Source organism: Corvus kubaryi, unplaced genomic scaffold (assembly GCF_017639235.1).
Source record: "Corvus kubaryi isolate FWS band 111438036 unplaced genomic scaffold, C.kubaryi_AGA036_p1.0 37284, whole genome shotgun sequence".
NCBI classification, from domain to species: Eukaryota; Metazoa; Chordata; class Aves; order Passeriformes; family Corvidae; genus Corvus; species Corvus kubaryi.
The window spans coordinates 478460-499481 of record NW_024581088.1 but is presented as its reverse complement, the minus strand read 5'-3'; the positions used below and the strand labels follow the sequence as shown (position 1 = coordinate 499481).

At 54.9% G+C, this 21022-nt stretch overlaps 1 protein-coding gene across 11 annotated transcripts in view; it reads left to right on the top strand.

Moving 5' to 3' along the window:
* The first annotated feature begins 441 nt into the window (after positions 1-441).
* Positions 442-21022, top strand: part of TSPOAP1 (TSPO associated protein 1) — a 66823-nt gene continuing 46242 nt past the window's right edge. For 8 of the 11 annotated variants that reach the window (XR_006015655.1, XM_042025847.1, XM_042025848.1 and 5 more), the window contains exons 1-5: positions 444-1107; positions 13180-13287; positions 14899-15027; positions 16395-16571; positions 19780-20034. Coding sequence is in view for 9 of the 11 variants with exons in the window: in XM_042025847.1 (XP_041881781.1) it covers positions 829-1107; positions 13180-13287; positions 14899-15027; positions 16395-16571; positions 19780-20034 (948 nt within the window). In the remaining 2 variants the exon portion in view is untranslated. Of the gene's footprint in view, positions 1108-13179; positions 13288-14898; positions 15028-16394; positions 16572-19779; positions 20035-20878; positions 20966-21022 lie in introns of those variants that run through there. The other 3 variants (XM_042025846.1, XM_042025841.1, XM_042025849.1) reach the window with 3 other exon arrangements.

Here is a 21022-nt window from a genome sequence, read left to right as displayed (position 1 = left end):
CCTGGGGCAGAGCTGAGCATCCCCGGGGCAGACCCAGGTATCCCTGGGATGGAATCGGGCGTCCCTGGGGCAGAGTTGGATATCCCTGGGGCAGAGTTCAGCATCCCTGGGGCACAGCTGGGTATCCCGGGGCCAGAGTCGGGTATCCGGGGCCAGAGCCGAGCAGCCCTGGGGCAGAGCCGAGCAGCGGGCTCGGGCCGGTGCCGTCCCCGAACCCCCATCCCGGTGGTGTGCGGGGCTCCGAGGCTCCCCGGGCCCGGGTGCGGGGGGGATGCGGTGCGGGGGGATGCGGGATGAGCGCGGCCGCCCCCCCTCTGTCGCCGCCTCATCAATAGGCACCAGACCCCGCTCCCGCAGCGTTGCCGTGGAAACCGGCGGAGCCGCCGCCATTGGCGGCCCGGGGCGCGGCGCGGCCCCCCCGGGGTGCCCGGCCCGGCTCCGTATTGATGACTCGGCAGCGGCTGCGCCGGGGGCTGCCCGGGGCCGCGGCGAGGGGCTGGCAGCTCCCCCGGCCCCTCCGCTACGTCATGGGGCCGGGGGCGGCGGGGGGCTGAGGGCGGCGGAGCAGCCTCCGCACGGGGAGCCGAGGATCCGGGCGGGGACGGAGCCGTTCCCGGTGCGGGACGGAGCCAGCCCCGGTGCGGGACGGAGCCAGCCCCGGTGCGGGGATGCTGCTGCTGCGGCCGCCCCCGGCTCCGGCCCCGCCGCGGAGGAGCGCGGCCCGGGCTGCTCCCGCCGCCGCTCTGATGCCTTCGGCTTTCTCTTGCCGGCTCCCGACGCCCCGGGCAGCCCTGGCCGGTGCGGAGTGAGCCCAGCCCTGCCCCAGCCATGCAGGAGCCGGAGCGCGGCGCTCCCAGCGCGGCCCCGGGGCAGAGCGGTGCCCCCGCCGCCTCCGCCCGCCCGGACCTGGACACGCGTGAAGGCGCGGGGGGTGACACGGCCGGCTGCCAGCTGTCCCCGGGGTCGCAGCGGGACGGAGCACCCCAGCCCCAGGAAGAGCCCTCGGGAACCCCCCGCGTCCCCCCGCCGGACCCCCAGCGGGTTCACTCCGCACCGGAGCTCGTCAGGCCGCTGCGAGCGATGGACCGGACAGACAGACACCCCCAGGTAAGGCGGGGGTCGGGGTGTTTGCTCATTCTGGGGGAGAGGCGGGCGATGTTACCTCGGCACGAGACCATCACTGGGAATTGGGAGCGCGGAGCTGCGGCTGAGCCACCCACAAACCCATCCCCGCGGGGCTGGGAGCTGCCACAGCCGCCACGCACCCGCGCGAGAGCCGGGAGCCTTCACGGCCCTTCAGCAGGCATCTCCAGCTGCCTCTGCCCTGCAAGACGCTGGAGCTGGGGCGGCGTCTTGCCGGAGCCCTGACGGGGCCAGCGCTGGGCAGAGCCCACCTGGAGCAGACACAGCCCTGCACCAGCCAAGGCTGAGCCATCCCTGCGGCATCTCCCCGCTCCGGCAGCATCAATGGCTCTGCAGGTAGTGGCAGGGACATGATTCACTGCCACCCCCTCCGGGAGCATCCCCTTTCCTCTCTGGGGAGCGCTGGGGGGCTTGGGGCACCTCCACTTCAGGAGGAATCAGCCCCTGCAGGCAGCACCCGGGCACTTCGGGGCAGTGCAATGCCCGGCCCGTGCAGCATCTCCCTAAAAACAGCCCAAAAGGCTCCCTCAGGGTCTCAACGCCTTGATCTAGGTCACAAAAGTTCACACAAAAGCTGTTTAGGAGAGCTTGCCACCCTTTCTCATGGGGAACATCAGCCATCTTCCTGGGGTCTCCTGGTGATTCGGGGAAGCCCTGTGGTGCTTTTAAAATAGAGGAGAAATCGGCTCTTGGCCTTTTCTTCTTGAGCATGGGGGAGAAGAGCTGACCAGTGCTGGTTGGGGTTTAGCAGGGGGGTTGAGCAAGGCTGTGCCGTGCTGCTGAGCCCAGCTGGAGAGCAGCCTGGAGCAGCCTGCGGGAGAAACGGCGCCCCTGGAAACCCACCGAGGGAGAACATGACTTCACTCCCGCACACTGTTAAGGATCTGTTCTGAAGGGCTGTTCATCGTGATGCTTAGAGAAAGACCACACTGAACTTTGGTCTGACTCTGATGCCAGCCCTGGCTGTGGCAGAAGCACCACAGTCAAAATACGGGACAGCAGAATGGGATGGATTTCTGCTCCCACCCCTCTTTTGTGTCCCAGGAGTCCAATGGGTTGTGCCAGACTTACTGTCTTCAGAGAATCCTGGAATGGTTTGGGTTGGAAGGGACCTTACAGACCATCTCGTCCCAGCCCCTGCCATGGGCAGGGACACCTTCTACTAGAAGCCCTGTCCAGCCTGGCCTGGAACACTTCCTTTGGGAGAGCCGGCTGACAAGGGAGGGAGTAGATGCTGTGTCCTGGTGGGAGCCCAGGTGGGAAGGCTGGGATGGGAAGGAGGGCAGGTGGCTGGTTCAGAGGGGTGTTTGCGGGTGCTCCAGCAGCTGAACTGCACCTGTGGGGTGGGAGCTGTGCACCAGCTCTTGCTGATCCCTGCAGCGGGTTGCCCCCATTGGTCTCTATGGAGGTGACTGCTGAGCAGCTGCCATCCAGTTTTTCCTGGTGCTTGGGCTGCACTGAATGTTTTCCTGCCATCCTGGAGGCTCCTGGCTTGGTGGGAGCCTTCCCACTCCCATGGGATTTTGGCAGCACCATGGTGGTACCATCATAGCACCAGTGTCCTGGGGCAGCACTGTGGTGGTGCTGGTGGTGCTGTGGTGCACTCTGGTGCCAGTGATGGCATCATGGCAGTGCCACAGTGGCACTGTGGTGTCACTGGGGTGGTGCTGGTGGTACCATGGCAGTACCATCCTTAACATGGATGTTGATCTCCAGAAAGGTTACCTTGTGTTTTCCTGGAAAAAAAAAAAAATCCAGCAGTTTCTCCTGGAGACAAGTGGCTTTAGGGATGTGAAAGGCTTCCAATTCAGCCCCAGGAGGGAGCTCAGTGCTGCTGTCCCCGGCAGAGCAAGTGCTGCTGCTGCTGCTGCTGGGCTGTGGAGCGACATCCTCCAGCCTGGGGACAAGGTGCTGTGTTAGGGCTGGGGCCAAGACAGGCTTGCACAGCTCCCCTCCAAAGCTTGGCTGCTCCTGGCCAGGCTGGGACATGCCCTGTGTGTCTTGCTGCTGGAGCCTGGCTTCCTTTAGGACATTTGTCCTTGGGATGTCAGAGCTGCATTTTGTGAACAGGACAGCTGCCTCCAGAGAGTCCTCTCCTGGTGTGGGGAAGTGCCTCCTGAGGGCTCATCACTGACAGAGTTGATTAAAGATGTTGATTTTATGATGAAGCTCTTGCTGTGTGTCCCAGCCTCCACCACCGCTGCTCAGCCATTCCCTGGGGGACAGACTGTGGACAGGCATTAAGCCTGTCTGTGGGTCAGCTTAATCTTGGCATTCTTGCCTGGGTCTCTCCTGAGTGCAGAGTTGTTGCCCTTCTCCCATCTGGGAGCTGGCAGAGGAGCTCTGGAGTCAGGGAGGTGGGATGAGGGGAGACACCTGGAGCCTCCCATCCAGTCCCTGCCCCCAGAAGGCTCCAGAGCTGGAAGAGGCTGATCATGTCCTGACCAGGCAAGTGTTGAGGATCTCCAAGGGCTGGGATCCCACCAGAGGAATGTTCTCCATAGCCTGGTGGGAATTTTCCTTGTTGAGACTTGTGCCCACATCTCTCCATCCATTTATCTCGTGTCCCTACATCCTGCAAGGCACTGCAGGCTTTCCCAGCTCCAGAGCAATGTGTCCCACCATGGCCCCACTGGATAATGCTGTCTGGGGGTTGTCACAAGTGTATCCTTCCTCCTGGGCCTTTGGAATTGCTCTGGTCCTGCTTCTCAAAATCTCTGTGTGGACATGAGATGTAAGAAATTACTTTCCTGCTGAGAATCTCCAGGCACTGCAGGGGTAGGATCCCAGTCCAAATAATGAATATCAGAGAAGGAGAAAAACTCTTCTGTGTAGGAAGAATGGGGTTAAAGTGGCACAGATACAGTCTGGCTGGAAATTGGAAAGTTCCCAGAATGCTGTCAGATGGATTGTAGAGCACTTCCCACAAGAGCTCAGTTGCCTGCATCTCCTAGGGGATGCTGCTCCAGCGGGATCTGCTTTGGCCCTGGAAAACTCAGGGTGGTTTGGGAGTGGGTTGCTGAAGGGAAGGCCCCCTCCTGGTGCCCTACATTGGACAAGGGGAGAGGATCAAGGTCGTTCACTTTCTGCATGTTCCCTGCATCCTTCCCTGCCAGGATTACTCATCTCCCCAAGCTCCCCAGATCACTCATGGAAGGGATGAGCTCAGCAGCTGACCATTCCCTGTTCCCATCCCAGAACCACACAGGCAAGGGGCACAGTTAGGGTGCTCTGAGCTGGTTCTCATGATGCTTTCCCAATCACAAGAGGTTGCTTTGGATTTGAATTTCTTAAAATCCAAGCCTCAGCTTCCCTTGAGGTCATGTGGAACTGAGAATATTCAGTAAATCTGTAAACCTAACTATAAATGCTTAAATCAAGGAGCCCTCCAGTGATTAGGAATTTAAATAGCCTCAAAAAAAAAACCTGTTGGTCCCAGTGGGGCTTAATAACACAAAGCAGAGACACAGGAAGAATTATAAAATGCTGGTAAGTGTCCTCCACATCAAGTGCTCAGGCCAAGCTGCATTCAGTGATAAGCTTAGTGCCTTTTGCAGGAATTTGTGATCTTTTAAGAGCTTCAGATTTTCCATTGGCAAAGCTGGGAAACTGTTCATTTAGTGTCTGAGGGTGTGTAGAGCTGCACTCTTGACTGGGAAGGGTAGGTCAGCAGAATGAAAGATGGCAGTAGGACAAGGAGACCTTGGGCAATGGAGCCAGTTCTTGCCATTTCCTGCAATCCCAATTAGAAGATTGTATTCCATCAAAATCGGAGTAAATTAATTTTCCTTGGCTTGGCAGTGCTCAGCCTCATGCAAATGCCTCAGTGCTGTTTGCTGCAGCACTGTGGATGCACGGCCACCTCAGGCAGCTGCCTGCCAGGAGGAGCCAGTGCCTCTCTGAAGGAATGAATGGAAAACAAGGTGAAGTGAGACTAGGAAGGGGAAGGCAATGCTCATTTTAGCTCTTTTTCTAATTAAGCTCATGCCCTCTGTGCAAAGACATGTCCAAATGGCTTGGCCAGGTCACTTGTGTGGGACGTGGAGGGTGAGGGACACCAAGCAGTGCCTCCTCACTGTGTCCTTGGCTCCTCTGGGCTGGTGGAGACAAACAGGCTTTGGGACAGGGCTGTCACACCATGTTGCTGTTGGCCATTGCCACACCATGATCTTTCACCTCAGCATCCTTCTCGTTTCACCCTCTGCATTTTGGAGGGGACTCACCAATGTCTTTCTCGTGTCCTCTGGCTCTAGTCTTCCTCCTTACGGGAATAACATGAAGAGAAATGGCACATGGAGTGCTGGCAGCCTTGCTGTCCCCCTCCTGCTGTGAGTGTGGGCGTTCTGCATCCCAGACACCTGCCCAGAGTTTTGGGAAAACACCCTCTGGAGCATCAGCTGCTGCTGCTCTTGCCATTCATGTTTCCATAGAATCATTAAGGCTGAAAAAGACTTCCAAGGTCATCGAGTCCAACCTTTACATCAGCCTCTGGCTCCGTGGTGGGTGCAAGCAGATGATTTTCCCCCCTCCATCTCTTGTTAAAGCTGTTGGAGATCTGAGGCTTCTCAGTCCAGCACAAAATCCTATAAATACCCCAGGTGAGTTCCTGCTTTACCGAGATGAGCAAGAACACTGATCCCAGCCTAGAATCACAAAATCCCAGACTGGTTTGGGTTGAAGGGACCTTAAAGCCCATCCAGTGCCACCCCTGCCATGGGCAGGGACACCTCCCACTGTCCCAGGCTGCTCCAAGCCCCAATGTCCAGCCTGGCCTTGGGCACTGCCAGGGATCCAGGGGCAGCCCCAGCTGCTCTGGGCACCCTGTGCCAGGGCCTGCCCACCCTCCCAGGGAACAATTCCTTCCTATCTTCCTATCGAGTTGCCTGGGCAACTCGAGCAGGTTTTTAGCCAATGTGGCACAAAAGAAAAGGTGCTCTTGGCCCCTGGGAAGCTGCCAGTGATTTGGAAAACAGGAAGAAGCAGGTGAGAACTGCAGTGCAGATTTCTGGGCAAAAACTGACTTGTACATACCAAAGCTGCCCCTCAGCTCCCTGATGTACTCTGCTAGGGAGAAGAGCAAATATGCCTCTTCAGAGCTGAACATGGTGAGGAATCGAGTATTTCCACTTAATCAAAGCACACTTGTGATCATGGATGTTGCTGCTGAGGCTCTGTGGTGAGAAGGAGAGTTGGTGTTGACTTTGCAAGCCATGATCCTCAGAGGGCTGCGGCTTTTTTGTATGAGCAGGGGATTTACTGAGCTGCAGCTCAGTGGCTTCCCAGGGTGAAGGCAGAAGTCTCATGCCTTTCTTGGGAGTGTTTCTTTGGATTAGAGTTTCTGTTACAAGAAAGATGAGATATCAGAGATCAATCATCCCTACTCCAGCCATCAAATACCAAACCTGGAAAGAACTAAATTTTATCATTCTTCACCAGGGGTTTGGGGGTTTTTGCATGCTTACAAAATAGAATTATCTGACACGTGGCATCCAAAAAGAGTCCAGATGCTGCACAAATACCTCAGGGTGGTCTGGGCCTGAGCCTGCAGTGGTGGGAGCTGCAGACTGACCTCTGCTTAGAGCTAAGCAACAGAAAGCTCCAAAAATGCCAGTACCCATGTTTTAGCTCAAATGATTTGCAATGTGCATGAGCACACAGCAGCAGAGGTTGCGAAGTCTTTCTGTGTTTGCACTGAAGTTTTTCACACTTTGTTTCCCACATCTTCTACATTTTGCACTTCTTTTTCTAGTGGAAATACCATTGCATGAGCTACTTCTCTGCAGATTCAATGATCTGTTCAGCACCCACAAAATTTTGCAGTGGGGGAAAAAGACAGCTTAGCTGTCTTGGCTTCAGAATATTACAACCAGGTTTTATAGTGCACAGCCTGTCTTCCACACATTCCCCAGCTGGGCAGTGAAACAGCAGTATCCCCTGAGTGCAGTGGGGACGGAGCACAGTCCTGCTTTACGACGAGTGGAGCTTGGCCAAATCTTTCTGGAAGCTGATAAGCGACAAGGGAGACACTTGTACACCAGTGTTCAAAGGGTAGTTGGTAGAACAGGCTTTGCACCTGCTTTTCACCCTACAAAATGCAGATATCTTTCTCAGAGGTGTGTAGGGGGCAAAGACCCTGCAGGGGACACTGAGGTGGCCAGGGGTCACATAGTGGCCCAAGGGCAGGAGGGTGATGTTCCTGTACTTGAGGAGTGTTGCACAACCCGGGGCTGCTGCAGGTTATCTGATGGATCAGCTGCAGTTTGTGGCCAACACATCCTGGGATTGCAAAACACTTTGTGCTTAACACAAGAGAGTTGGGTCACAGCTGGGAAAAGCCTGTCCAGGGCCACACCGACCTTGTCATGCCTCTGCTCCAGGCGGGTCATGGGCAGCTGGAAGCAGGGACACGTCTCCATAGCCCACTGGAGAGCAGGGCCAGGCGCAAACTGGCCAAACAAAAGAACTGGTGATACCAGCAGTGTTCAGCACCATGAGAACCTGCACTCTGAGCAGCACCTTTCCCCTGCCAGAGTCTCCCATGGCTTCTCCAAACCCTTCACTCCTCACAACTCCCTGCCCTGTTTTCTGTATGATGGTGAAGGATGAAGAATCACATGTGCAGCACCTCAGGAGCATTTCAGAGCCACCTTCCCAGCAGCCCTGAGGTATTTCAGTGTCATTTTCTCTCATCTCCTAGCAAATCCTCCTGTCTTTTGGATTTGCTGTTAAAGGTGAGGAATTGTGCCGCATTGCACCCTGGACCCAGCTGCAGCATTGGATTTTGGAGAGCTGATCCTCTGCCTTGGGAGTTTATTTTCCACTCACATTCCTCCCTGTCTCAGTTTTGCAGGAACATTAATTTCTCCCTGGTTGGGAGGCTGGAGAAGCTGAGCTCATCAAAGGACAGTGAGCCAGGGCCATCAGGGCTACCGAGGTGATTATTCTTCTCCTGGAATAGCTGGGCTTGTGGTCCTGGGATTCATAATGGGGCTTCCACAGAGGGTTTAAAGATAGAGAGGACCTGGTTTTGCAAGACTCCAATTTTAGCTGCGTCTCATTTTAAACAGCCAGTGAGGAGCATATGAAGAGCTGGCAGTGGTCAGAGGGTGTGCAGGAGAGGATGCCTGGGGAAATGCAGAGAAACAGCAAATATATAGTGACTGCTCCTCTGAATATTCCCTCAATATCTTTCAATTCGTGGCTCCAGCACTCCTCATGCTGGAGGCAGGACCTTTGAAGTTAATAGCCTTGGATGGATTTTTTCTTCCGTGAATTTGTTACATGGAGTGATAAAAATCAGATAAATGAGGAAATCACATAAATAAGGGCAAGTAGTAGGCTGGAAGAGGGATGGGCAGCAGGGGAAAATGCTGACTGATGGAAAGGGGAGTTGGCAGCACACAGGGCTGTGGGGAAGTGCCCTAAAGGCAAGGGCACAACAGAGATGTTTGTGTCTGAAACCAGGAACGGCGCAAAATGCAGGAAGGAAGCAGGACAAGCGCAGTGGGACACACTGCCTGTCAGAAGAGTGGCAGGATAACCACAGCCTAGTCCCAGGCATGTCTCTTACTGCTCCCATACCTCTGGCAGCACTGTCCCTGTTCCCTGGGTGGGGATGTGCTGGCTGCTCGCTGTGCCGGCAGCGGCAGCGCCGGGGCTGGCTCTGCTCACTGACCGAACAGGAGGTGAGGCTATTTTTGTCTTGCTTTTGACATGCAGTGAGGGCACTGCAGAAGAGCAGCCTATGGAAAATAACTTTGTTCTGTGAGGTGGCTGATTCCCTTGAAACTGGCTGGAAGAGGAGAAAACGGATTGGCAATGATAGGCTTCATTTCCAAGTGAAGAGGATTGAGAAGTTAAGGGAACTAATTACTAAAGTCAGGTGGAACGAACAGCTAAAGGGCTTTGACATGGTGGAGGCTTGGGGACAATGATTTCAAATGAAGGAGAGGTAGTGGATTTAATACATCCAAGATAGCAGGAGAGCTGGGATAGCTTCACCTGGGAAATCACTCTGCAAGGTGTCTGCAGAGGGGAGTTGTGTTCAGAGATGGCTCCTGCAAAAGCAAACCCAGCAGCTGTACCCTGGATGAGCTGCAGATGGAGAAGTCACTGCAGGGTATCTTGAAATTGTCAGTGGTTTATACACCTTCAAATTGCGTGTGGTTTATACACTTTCAAATTACCTGTTTTCAAATCAGCCATGTGCCTGCCTGCTTCCAAAAGGCCACCTGAGACCTCCTGCTCATGGGGCCACCTGGTAAATTCCTCCTCCCTGTCCGGCTCTCAGCAGGAATTTCAAAGCAAGGCAGGGTTCAGACTTTGGCTGTTCCCCAGGGCTGGCTGGGGGAGCCCTGGGCCGGTGGGTGCCAGGCCGTGCCGCGGTGCCGGCACAGCCCCAGCCGCATTGCGGAGCACGGCTGCTGGCTGATTTACTGTCCCCCAAAGGCCTCCTGCAAGTTTTCTGCAGGACTTTAAGGACTGTGCTGGATGCTGGGTGCTCCAGAGGGATTTTGCCTGCGTGACCCATTTAGCAGCCTGGCTGGGCACCTCTCCCTGCAAAAGCCGCTGCAGCTCTCCTGTGCTTTTTGAAGCTTTCGGGTGAAAAAGCAGCAGTTTTCTGGCAGCTGCCATGCTGAGGCTTTTCTTTGTTTGCTGCTCTCAATGTGTCTTGGAGAAACTTTGGGCTCTACCTGCCAAAAGAGACAACAGATGATGCTGATTTCCCTGTAACGGAGGCTTCAAAGCCATGTGCCTGCTGCTCTCCTCCCTCAGCATCCCTGCTGTTCTGCTCCTGCCTTCCTCTCATTTTAGAAACTTTCCTGTGGCAAAAGAACGTGTCACTTGCGTCAATTTTTAGGTTAATATTTTAGTGGCCAAGGATGCTCCTGATCTGGGGAATGTGGCTGCCTGGAGACCCTCTCTGCTGCCCCATGGTGTCAGCTCTGCCTCAGCTCAGGGAAAACCTCCCTGACTGAGGGACGCATTTGGATTCCAGCTCCTGCTGACACTTCTGTATGTCTTCATCAGGATGAGTCACTTTGGGGGGAGCCTCTGTGTCTCTCCTCCCTGACGATTACTTCCAGCTCCCCATGAAAAGCACCGTGGGAGCCCCGAGTGCAGCCAGCAGCGAGGCTGCGCCGTGCAGCGCGGGATCCTTAAGGAGCTGTGGAGCGGTTGATAAATTAAAAGCCATTTCATTATAGGAAATGAATGTTTAATGAGCGTGGGATGACGTCTAGACAGCCCTTCGGTTCCAGGCTCTCCGTGGTCTTGGAGGAGGGCTCAGCTGATGCAGCCAGCGCCGGCTCAGAGCCGATGGGAAGGTTTGGCAAAGCTTTTCTGGGCAGTGACGTCCCCGCGCGGGACAGACATCCTGGCACAGCAAGGATCTGCTGCCTCCACATCGTCTCGCTGCTGATGTCCCTTGTGCCTCTCTGGGCAAAGCCCCAAGGAGCTGTGGCCGCAGAGGGACGTGCTGGCACAGGGGAGGCTTGGCCCCGTGCCTGGCCCCAGCCTGGAGCACACAGCCACACTCTCCTGCTCCGTGGCACCTTGCCCGGGGAGGCAGCAACATCCACAGAATGGGAAAGGACATGCCAGCCTTTGCCATGCCATGGGCTCTGGAGTCGTGACACGAAACCTGGGCTGAGCTGGGGACAGCCTGGCAGGGTAGGGGTGAGGGGTTATGAGCCTTTGCATCCTGCCTTGATGAAATGGTTTATGGCTACAGAAATGGGGTTTCAAATGCAGGAATTTGCATGTAGGTCCCCAAAAGATCCCCATGCCATGCTGGAGGTGCTGATTGTCCCCTACTGAAACCCCATGCTGCTGACGTCAGAAGTCCTGACTGGCTGGTGGGAGAAGCAGGAGCACATCAGCTTCTCCTCAGAACCTCTCCTGCTCCCATCCCAGCGCAGAGGCTGCTGGCTCATGGTGCTTGCCCTGTCTCAGTGCAACCACAGGCAAGAATTTTGAGGCCTCTTGGCAGTGGCAAAGAGATGGAAATAATGCACTTTGACTTCATCCCAGGGCTGCCTGCTTGGCTCTGGGGGTGGCAGCAGGGGACCAGCCCGAGGTGCTGTCATGCACAGCACAGGAGATGCTGGTAGGACCCCTCTCCCCGTGAACCCGCCCTGCTTTGTCTCCTCTTTGACACCTGCAGTGTCCCCTACGTGGATTCCCAGGCCAAGGAAGTGCTTTGCTGTTCTCGGAGCTGGTGATGGGGGAAATGCTCCCTGGGACACCTCCTCTGTCCCTGTAAAGCTGCAGGGATGGGATTGATGCTGCAGGATCTGGTACTGGGCACAGAGCTGTGCACATGGCTCCCAGGGGAGCTTCTTGGCATCCCTGGGATGCTGGGTTCAGGGATTTCCTTTGTTTCTGGGCCTACCCTGACCATCCCTGGGAGCAGCCCTAAGTTTTTGGAGAGCAGGAGAGGGCAGGCAGGTGCTGCAGTGTGATGTCCCCAAGAACAGTGGCCTGGAGTGCCTAGGAGAGAAAAAAATAGAGGAAAATGTATTCTTGCTTTCCCACGTGTGGGTAGCAGTACAGCCTCCTTCCATGGGGCATTTCACTCCAGCTTTCACAAACCCGGGGATTTCTGCAGGGAGGGTGGACATCTACAAATCACTCAGGCAAAAGCCTGTCAGCTCATGGCACATCATATCCTGGTGTCTCAGGGGCTTGATGAGGCTGATGGGAAGGGCTGGGTGTCATCTTCAGGGGGTTTTTTTTTGGTTGTTTTCAACCTCCTTCAGCTGTGTTTTCCCTCCCTGCTTTGTCAAGGCATTTCCATACAGGTGTGAGAGGCTGGGAGAGCCATGGGCATGGCACCACGCTGGGGAATTCAGTGGGAGGGGACTTTGTGGCACTGGTCTTGTGCCCTATCTCTACAGTGGACACGATGGAGAAACCAGAATTGTTCAAAAGTGTAATGAGTTTTAGGCAGTCTCAGACCCCTAGAGCTGAACTCTTGTCTGAGCTCTTGCTACCCCGGAAGCTTGGGCAGCACTCCTTTGGGAGCGAGGGATGTTTCCCCCGTAGCTTTGGCTGGAAAACTGCAGGGCAGAGCTGTGCACCGGGAGGGTCGCGGCCGTTCAGCGGAGACTTGTTGGGCTCTGGGACTGGGTCCTGCAGGACCTGCCTGGCTGCTGGGAAAACATGTGGCTAGATCTTCCCGAGGCACTGCCATATGGCAGCTGTGAAGCAACAGCTCAGCTCTGAGCTTTGCTCACGCCCAGAAATCCCTGCTGGGAGCCGGCTCCGGTAGCGAGCCTGCGGCGAGCTGCTCTCGGCAGGAAGCAGCAACCACAAAACTCTATATACAGCTCCCGGCTGAGCTGCTGCTGCCGCTGCTGCTTTTGAGGTGGCAAAATGAAGTTGGTGTTTGCAAAAAGTCCTGCATGTCACCTTCTTCCGGAGCCAAGGCTGACACAGAGAGGAAGATCTGGGGTCTGGCTCCTGGGCACTTTCCTGGGCCAAACATGAGTGCTGATGTGGGGAAGAGGGTGAGGAAGTCTGGTTGCCTCCAAAACCACGTGGTGCTGGAGGCCACTGGGTCCCTTAGCTGTGGGGAGCAGCACACATGTCTGGGGTGCCAGGGGTTGTGTTCTGCCTGCCTGGGTCTTGTTGGCTCTGCCCGTGTTTCACCTGAGCCAGTTTGGATGGTGCCATGGCTCAGGACAACAGAAGGGTCTGGGCTTTTTCCATGGGTGGAAGTTGAAAGAATTTTTAAAGCTATGGAGGTGGCAGCTGTCACCCTCAGGGTGGCCTCAAAGGCCAGTTGTCCCCCAGTGGACATGCAGCCTCTTGCCTCCTCCTGAAATCAGCTCCCACATCCCACCCTTTGCCACCAGCACCCTGACCCTGCCAGCCCCCGGCACAGCCAGGCTGGGCTCACCGCAGGGCTGGGGCTGGTGTGAGGCTGCAGCCCCTCTGCCCCTGCCCCTGGTGAATCCCTGTGGTCCTGCAGGACCTGCAGTCCCTGCCCCAGGCAGCTGAAGCCCTGCCTTGCCTCTCCGTGCTGTTTTGCAGAGTGGGGCTGACTACGGCTTCCTCGTGAGCCAGAACACGAAGCTCCTGAGTGCGCTGGAGGACCTGCGGCACCGCTGCTCCAGCCTGGCCGAGGAGAACAGCTTGCTGGTGAGCAGGAGACGCTGTCGTGGGATGCTCCATGGGGAGCGAGTCCTGGACACAGAGAGCTGCTGTCTGCTGCCAACTCTAAGAGATCACAGAATCACAGAACATGCTGAGTGGGAAGGGGCCCACAAGAATCATTGAATCCGACTGCTGGCCCTGCACAGAACCATCCTCAAGAGTCACACCATGTGCAGGACTAGTGTCCAAATGCTTCTTGAACTCACAGGTTCATCTGGGCAGGGCCAGAGAATGAAGGGGGTCTGGGTGCTTTGGGTCCCCTGGGTGCCTTTACACTGCAGCCGTCAGCTGGAGCCAGACCCTTCCCCACAGTGCAGAGCAGGGCTGGGCAGGGGAGGGCAGGGGAAGTCGCTCTTATTTCCTCTTTAACTGGAAAAGCAGAAACACTGATTCACTCAGCCTTGGCTCTGGGTGACAGTGCAGCACTGCCCCCTGCTCCCACGAGAGCCCAGCACCGACATCCTCCCCAGCTGCACCCCAAAGCCAAGCCAGCCTGCCATAGCCTGGGCCTTCTGTCTTCTGCCCCCTCCCCCATGCCTGACTTCCCAGGTAGGCAGCCAGGACCCTCAGGAAAGAGGGAATATTTCCCTCCTGCATCCTCCCTGGAGAGCATCACCCGTTGCACAGCCCTGCAGTGTGGGGATGCAGCCCAGCCACGCTGGGCAAATTTGATTGCTCAGCATTTCAGATTTATATCACCCCATTCAAAACGCATATTTTAGATCATTTTCTAACACTAAAAGCATAAATTCAGCATGTCCTGCACCCCGAGGGGTTAGCCCTTATCAGTCATCTGGATTTTAGTGAAGCACAAGCCTGTGCTCTCATCAAATTTGGCTCTCAAAAATCAGCCTCAGCCTTCCAGCCCAGGCGCCCATGGTGCACTCTCACTGGGGGAGGGAGGGAAATAATCGTGAGGATCAGTCGGCCTGACGTTTCTGCTGATGTGAAAAGATGGCACAACACATCCGGGTTCGACCTTGGGAGAAGGAGCCATCGGCAAGTGGGAGCTTATTGGAACGGACAGATAACAAATAAAAGGGGATTAAGAGCGAACAGAATCAATAGGAAGAAAAAGGAAATTTGCTTTGCAAATATCATAAAGTCCTTTGTTGCCTTCTCCCACTCATGCTTTGGTGTCAGGAGAGAAAGGACACAGATAAGCTTGCTGTGCAAGTACAAATCCTCAGGGGTGTGTCGAGTCCTGTAATCCCGGGAAAATAAACTGGGAAGACTTTGGAAGAGAAAGCCCAGAGGGTGGGTGGCCAGGATACCCTGATGCTGGAGACATGTTGCGTCCTAGCAGAGCCTGCAACAGGGATGTTGTGGATGGAGAGGGACCATGTGGGATGGTCCAGGGTGGGGTGAGGGGCATCTCATGGGGACTGAGAGGTCACATTAACAAAAATACCAGGAAAACACAGGTTTCAGGGACTGGAGCGGCAGCAGAGGTTGGTGTTCAATGGTTGGGATAGTTCTAGGAGAACTAAGCCCTGGCTGGGAAATGGCCTGTGTGCCTTACGTAGGTCAGGTTCAGCCAGGAATGTTGGCTCCTGAGCAAGGGCTTCACCTCCAACTTCTCCTTCTGCTCTCCAGCGCAGGAGCTGCTTCCCCCAGACGGAGGAGAAGGTGAAGCACCTGAAGAGGAAGAACGCAGAGCTGGCGGTGATCGCCAAGCGCCTGGAGGAGAGAGCCCGGAAGCTCCAGGAGGCAAACCTCAAAGTGGTGGGTGCCGGGACCTGCTGCGGCTGGGGAGCTGGGCTGGGAGAGCACCCCACCACCAGGAACTTTGGTTTTCTGCTTCCATTGAGCTAGAAAGACCTTTCCTTTCCCTTTTTCTTAAACCTACAGCAAGCATGCTTTGCACATCACGGCAGAGCAAGAATCACCAACCCCAGCCATCGCCAGCTTCTCTACTCCTCTTGGGGGCTGGTTTGTGGAATTTCTTCCTGCTTGGTTTCTTACTGTAAGGTCATAGTCTAAAGTCATTAACTCAGCTTTCCTTGGGCAAGTCATGAAAATAATTCATCTGACTTCACCAAAAAGAAACAGGAAGGATTTGAATAAGAAAAGGAGTGCGGTGAAGCAAAACAGGAAGGGGTGAGAGGCATCTCTGTCCCATCCTCACCTCACTCGAACTGCTGTGCAAGCCACAGGGCTTCTGCCTTCTCCAACCCAACAGCAGCTTGTTGTGAACCCTGGAGTGTCTGACATGGTGCAGCAGTAGTGGGAGGTGGCTGTAGGGTGTGGGATCTTGGGCACACCTTCCTGAAGGAAAGCGGCGATTGTGATGGGGAATTCAAGCTGTTTAGGGTAGAAAGGAGGAAGTGAAAACTGTGCTGGAGAGAAGGTAGGGGGATTTCCTGGCGCTGCTGCCCTCTCTGTGCCCAGGCACTGTGCCGCCCGTCTGTCATGGGATATTGGTACTTGCAGGGCAGCAGACGGACTCGTCAGATACTATGTTAAGAGAAACCATTTGACATACTGTGCAGACCCCCAGCACCTATACAAATACTGCTTTATTTGTCCCAATCCTCCCTGGCTGCACTGGCCCTTGCTGGGCTCTCCTTAGCCCCTGCCTTTCCCTCTATCTTCCACCCATCCATGCTGAAGCTCTTTCCTGTTGCCTTGAAACCCACGGAAGCTCCAATTCTCTTCCTGGTTTGGCCACCTCTATCCTTGATTCCATGCTATACTTGAGCCCATGCTCATCTTTCCTGCCATTCTCCCCTCCTCTCTGCTGCCTTCTCTTGTCTTTTTTACCTCATACTGTTTTTCTCTCTTTCCCCTCCCCACTTCTGCCCTGCCTGCAGCCCCCGTGCTGGCTGTACCTATTGAGTACTGTGTCCTTCCCACCTCTTCTTTGAGCCACTTTTCCATCTAGCCTTTCCTCTTCTACTTTTCTGTAGGCCTGTCCTGCTCCTCTGTCTGTTTGTCTGTCCTTTGGGGCCAGGCTGCAATTTTTGACAGTGCTCCCTGTGCTGAGTGATGGGGTGGTGGGTAAGGAACACAAAAGGGTGATGGGGTGGTGGTTGGTGAACACCAAGGGGTGATGGTCACACACAAACACACCTCACTGCTCTCTGGCATAGGTAACTGCTCCGGTGCCTCTGAAGGGCTCCAGCCTGGAACTGTGCAAAAAAGCATTTGCCCGCCAGCGTGCCAAGGACCTAACAGAGCAAGCCAGTGCTCTCCTGGCAAAAGACAAGCAGATTGAAGCTCTGCAGCAGGAATGCCGGGAACTGCAGGCTAAACTCTTGGCAGGGAAGGTGAGACACTTTGTGGGACATCACTCCGGGGCTGGGGACAAGTGGTGCAACAGCAGTGATGGAAACCAGGCTCCAGGAAGTGGTTTGAGGGGAATTAGTCTCAATTGGAGGCTGAAAACAGGGCAGGGGATTTGATGTGTGAGCTGAATGGGGACACCGGGGGAGTGTGTGGCAGAGACAGTGTCCAGATCTCTCCAGTAGCGTGTGTTTGAGGGACACCCTGCTTGTCCCTCCATCAGTTCATGGATCTGAGCTGCCATTTCCAGCAGTGACTAAAACTCCTTCCCTGGAAACCCCCAAGAAGCCACAGACAGCATGACTTTTCAAAGGACTGAGCTGCAAGCAAGATAAGCAGGGCCTCCTTTTAAAGCGTTTCTTTGAGAAGCCAACCAGCACGTTCCCAAAAACCAGTCTAGATCCCAAGCCTCGAGCTGCAGCTTTCTGAGGACTCACAGCCACCACGAGACTGGTGATAATTCAGTGCCTCCTGACATGTTTATGACCAAGGCTACAAGCCCCCAGGCAGGGCTGGGTGTTCATGAAACCATCCCCAGTGCTAGTGTCTGCTCCTGGGCTGGTGACCTGCATTCCCCTCAGCACCAGCACAGGCCATGCCAATATAAATGGTGGGATGAAGTGGTAATTCAGCTCATCCCGAGATCTAGGACTGGTCAGATGTGTCGCTCCCGCAAAGTTTTTCTCTGTGAGAGCTCTGAAAAGGAGCCTCTGCAGGCGGCTGGAGCTGGGTGAGATGGTTCTCACTCAAAGTGACTAAAGCAACCTGTTCTGGGCATCTCAGTTGCATCTTTTATTCTGAAACTGGATGTTTTCAGTTCAGGTCAGTTCAAATCTCCAGAGAAGCTCAGTAACACTTGGGCCCATGCTGGTTTCCCCCTGGTTTGCTAATGCAAATATAGTCAAGTGCCACTGTACCTCCCTGTCCCCAGCTGAGCTGAACACTTGCACTTCTACCTGCCCTACTTACGTGGTATTTAGGTGACAAATACTTCCTCATTGAAAACAGCTTTATTTTTTTCCCTGTGCTCCCATATGTTCATTTTTAACTGCAGGTTTGAAGGTGGAGTCTCAGTCTTTCCCTAATGTAGATCTAGTCAGGATAAGAACAATGGGGTGTATTTGGTGTTCGTACAGAGCTGCCCCATTGATCCTTCCTGGCATTGAACCACAGGACAAACTTATCCAGGTCTGTCTGTGCTCTACAGTGTCAGCAAGAAGTTTCCTTCCCATTCCTTTGATTTCTCACCTCAGGCCCCCACAGAAAGGGGAAGAGACTCTTTCAAAAGCACTCTGATTTTCATAACAGAGTGTGCTGGGCAACCTGAACCTGCTAGGGACAGGAGAGTGACAGATTGCAAAGGAATGTGACAGAAGGGGGTGAGCAAGATTCATTCCTGGCCAAGGAAAAGCACACGGGTGCAACCGTCAGGGCTGACAAATTCAGTCACTGCCTTCCTAGGGCACGGGTGACCTGGGTGACCACCCTGTCCTGGAAGGTGACCCTGTCTGTGGCACCAGCAACTGGGACGTCGATGCCTGAGCAGGGAATCCACAGAAAAGAGAGCAGTACAGATCATTCTGTCTGATCTTGTTTTTCCCATTTCTCTTCCAAGCAAACCGCTCATTAAATTTTAATTTCCAGCTACTTAAAATTCTAAATTCCCCTAATCTGTCTGCAGCATGCAAAATGCATTATGCCAATGAAGGGGGTTTTATGCAGAGATATGATGTGCACGTTCAGAGTTTGTAACCAAATCAATTTTAATCTTGAGTATTTAAATCAGTAGAAATTTTTCAGTGCCTATGAAATGGATCCACTCACTTCCCTGGCAGTAGCAGGACTCACACCCTGCACCCTGGGCTGCAAAGGCATTGGCCTTGTTTTGCAAAGCCAGGGCTCTTAGGATGGAATAAAATAATTTCCTGAGATCATACTCCAGTGATCTGCTTCCAACCAAACCCCGGCTCCAGCTAAATCCAGGCTGCAATTTCTTGCAGCATGGATCCTTGGAAGTGGAGGACTGGGGGGAACAGCTGCAGGGGATGGATATAATAGAAACTGAGGGGAGAACTGAGCTTTTTTTCTACTCCCTTGTTCCCCCAGGCTTTGGAGGCTGTCTGTTGGGAATAGCTGCCTTTTTTGGTGGGGGAAGGGAGACTTTATACATAGCCACAGCCAATTTTGTTTAAAGAACTACTACCCTGGTAGCCTGAACATGGGCCTGGCACAGAGGAGGCCCAGCTGCTCACTTCTTGAATCTATAATCAGTTCCCATTAATGCTGCCTCAGTTTCCCCCTTGCAGTGTGAGAGTAACCATGGTTCTATTTATAAGGCACACACTATTTTTAGGGCAAATAAGAAGCGAACAGGGAAGCAGATTGCATTTGTCCTGGATACCAATTATGTCTTGAATTCTCTGGCTTAGGAGCTTTCCAGGGGAATGAACAATGTCTCCTCCAGCAGCAGATTTGAAAAGACAGGTTTTCATAAACCAATTTTGTACATATGGGCATGCAGGTACATGTTTCTTCAGCTTCCTGAAATCTGGAAACCTTTGAAGAATCACACCAGCTGGTGACATATTCTTCCCGGTTTTGTGAGAGTCAGATTGTGCTGGTTTCCTTCAAAAGCTCCTGTGTTTGGGTCATGAACGGATGGGAGTGACCCCTTGTGCTAAAGATAGGTGTCCATCACACATACTGTCTTGAGAGGAGAGAAATCAAGAATGATAGGAAACCAAATATTATCCTGAGGAAGAACTGACCAAATCCTAGATGTTCTTCATTCCTGCAACCTCTCAAAGCCCAGCGCTTGCCAGCACCCACAACAAGGAGTAAAGAAAGCAGCAAGAGCTCTAACTTGGCCGGGCCATGAAATGACATTATCCTGCTACGCTCCCTGCTGGCATATTCTGAGATGGCCCATGATTGGAAAAGCCCTGGGCATCATGCTGGGAGAGCTGCAGGAGCATTACAGGCTGGGTTTTATCTTCACGAGGGATAATGTATTTGCATAAAGGATATAAAGTGAGTTTTGAGGCTTTGGAGACCTAGAAGTCAGCCATGCATGTGTGCCACACTACCTGGGTTTTCCCGGCCTCCCCTCTTTTGGTGCTAGCATGTTAAATGTGACCTGTCCCACCTTTTGGAGCTTGTCAGGGCCATGGTGCCATGTTTGGTTTCCCACAGGATGACCCTCGCTGCCTGAACGTCATCGAGTTCGACCGCCTGCTGCGGGAATCGCAGCGCGAGGTGCTGCGGCTCCAGAGGCAGATTGCGCTCAAGAATTTCAAGGAGTGTCTGCGTTCCTCCAAAATGAGCTCAGGCAGTGCCATGCCCAGTGCTGCCGCACATCTGGGACCGACAAATTCCTGCCTCAAAGGTGCACCTCGACCAAGAGGGGCCTTGGGAGACCCAACGCTGGGAGGGAGAGCTCACAGGGAGGTGAGACAAGTGGGTCGGCGATCGGCAAGTTTGGCTATTTAATTACTCAGTTAATTGCTGTTCTTAGGGAACTTCACTAAGGTGAGGGCTGTGGTTCACATCCGCTGGAAACAGGTGCAGTGCTGGTTTCCAAAGGGACCGATCCCAGCCCTAGGTCTCACAGGGTGAGGAGGGACATGGATGCTGCTGGCAGCCCACACCAGCACAGGGATACTGAGCTGTGCCAGGAGCTCAGTCCCGGTCCCCTAGCACAGGGCTCCCGTGCTGTGCTTTTCCACCTAGGAAACCCGGCAATGTTTCTTTTCCATAAAATCATGGAATGGTTTGGATTGGAAAGCTCTTAAAAGTGCATCTCATTCCACCCCCTGCCATGGGCAGGGACACCTTCCACTGTCCCAGGCTGCTCCAAGCCCTGTCCAACCTCGCCTCGGGCACTGCCGGGGATCTCTGGGCACCCTGTGCCAGGGCCTGCCCACCCTCCCAGGGAACAATTCCTTCCCAATATCCCATCCAGCCCTGCCCTCTGGCACTGGGAAGCCATTCCCTGTGTCCTGTGCCTCCATCCCTTGTCCCCAGTCCCTCTCCAGCTCTCCTGGAGCCCCTTTAGGCCCTGCAAGGGGCTCTGAGCTCTCCCCAGAGCCTTCTCTTCTCCAGCTGAGCACCCCCGGCTCTCCCCGCCCGGCTCCAGAGCAGAGGTGCCCCAGCCCTGGGAGCAGCTCCGGGGCCTCCTCTGGCCTCGCTCCAGGTTCGCGGCCCCGAGCCGGCGGCAGCTCCAGGGGGTCTCACCAGAGCAGAGGGGCACAACCCCGCCCTCCCCGGTGCCGCCGGGTCCGGCCCAGCCCCGCGCGGCCCCTCCGCCCGCAGTGGTTCAGCCCGGCAGATCCGGGGCCGCCTCAGGGCGCCGCCCCCGCCGCGGCCGCGTAGCCGCCAGGTAAGGCCGGGCCGGGCCGGGCCGGCGGGGGCTGCGCTGGGCCGGGGGCTGGGCTGG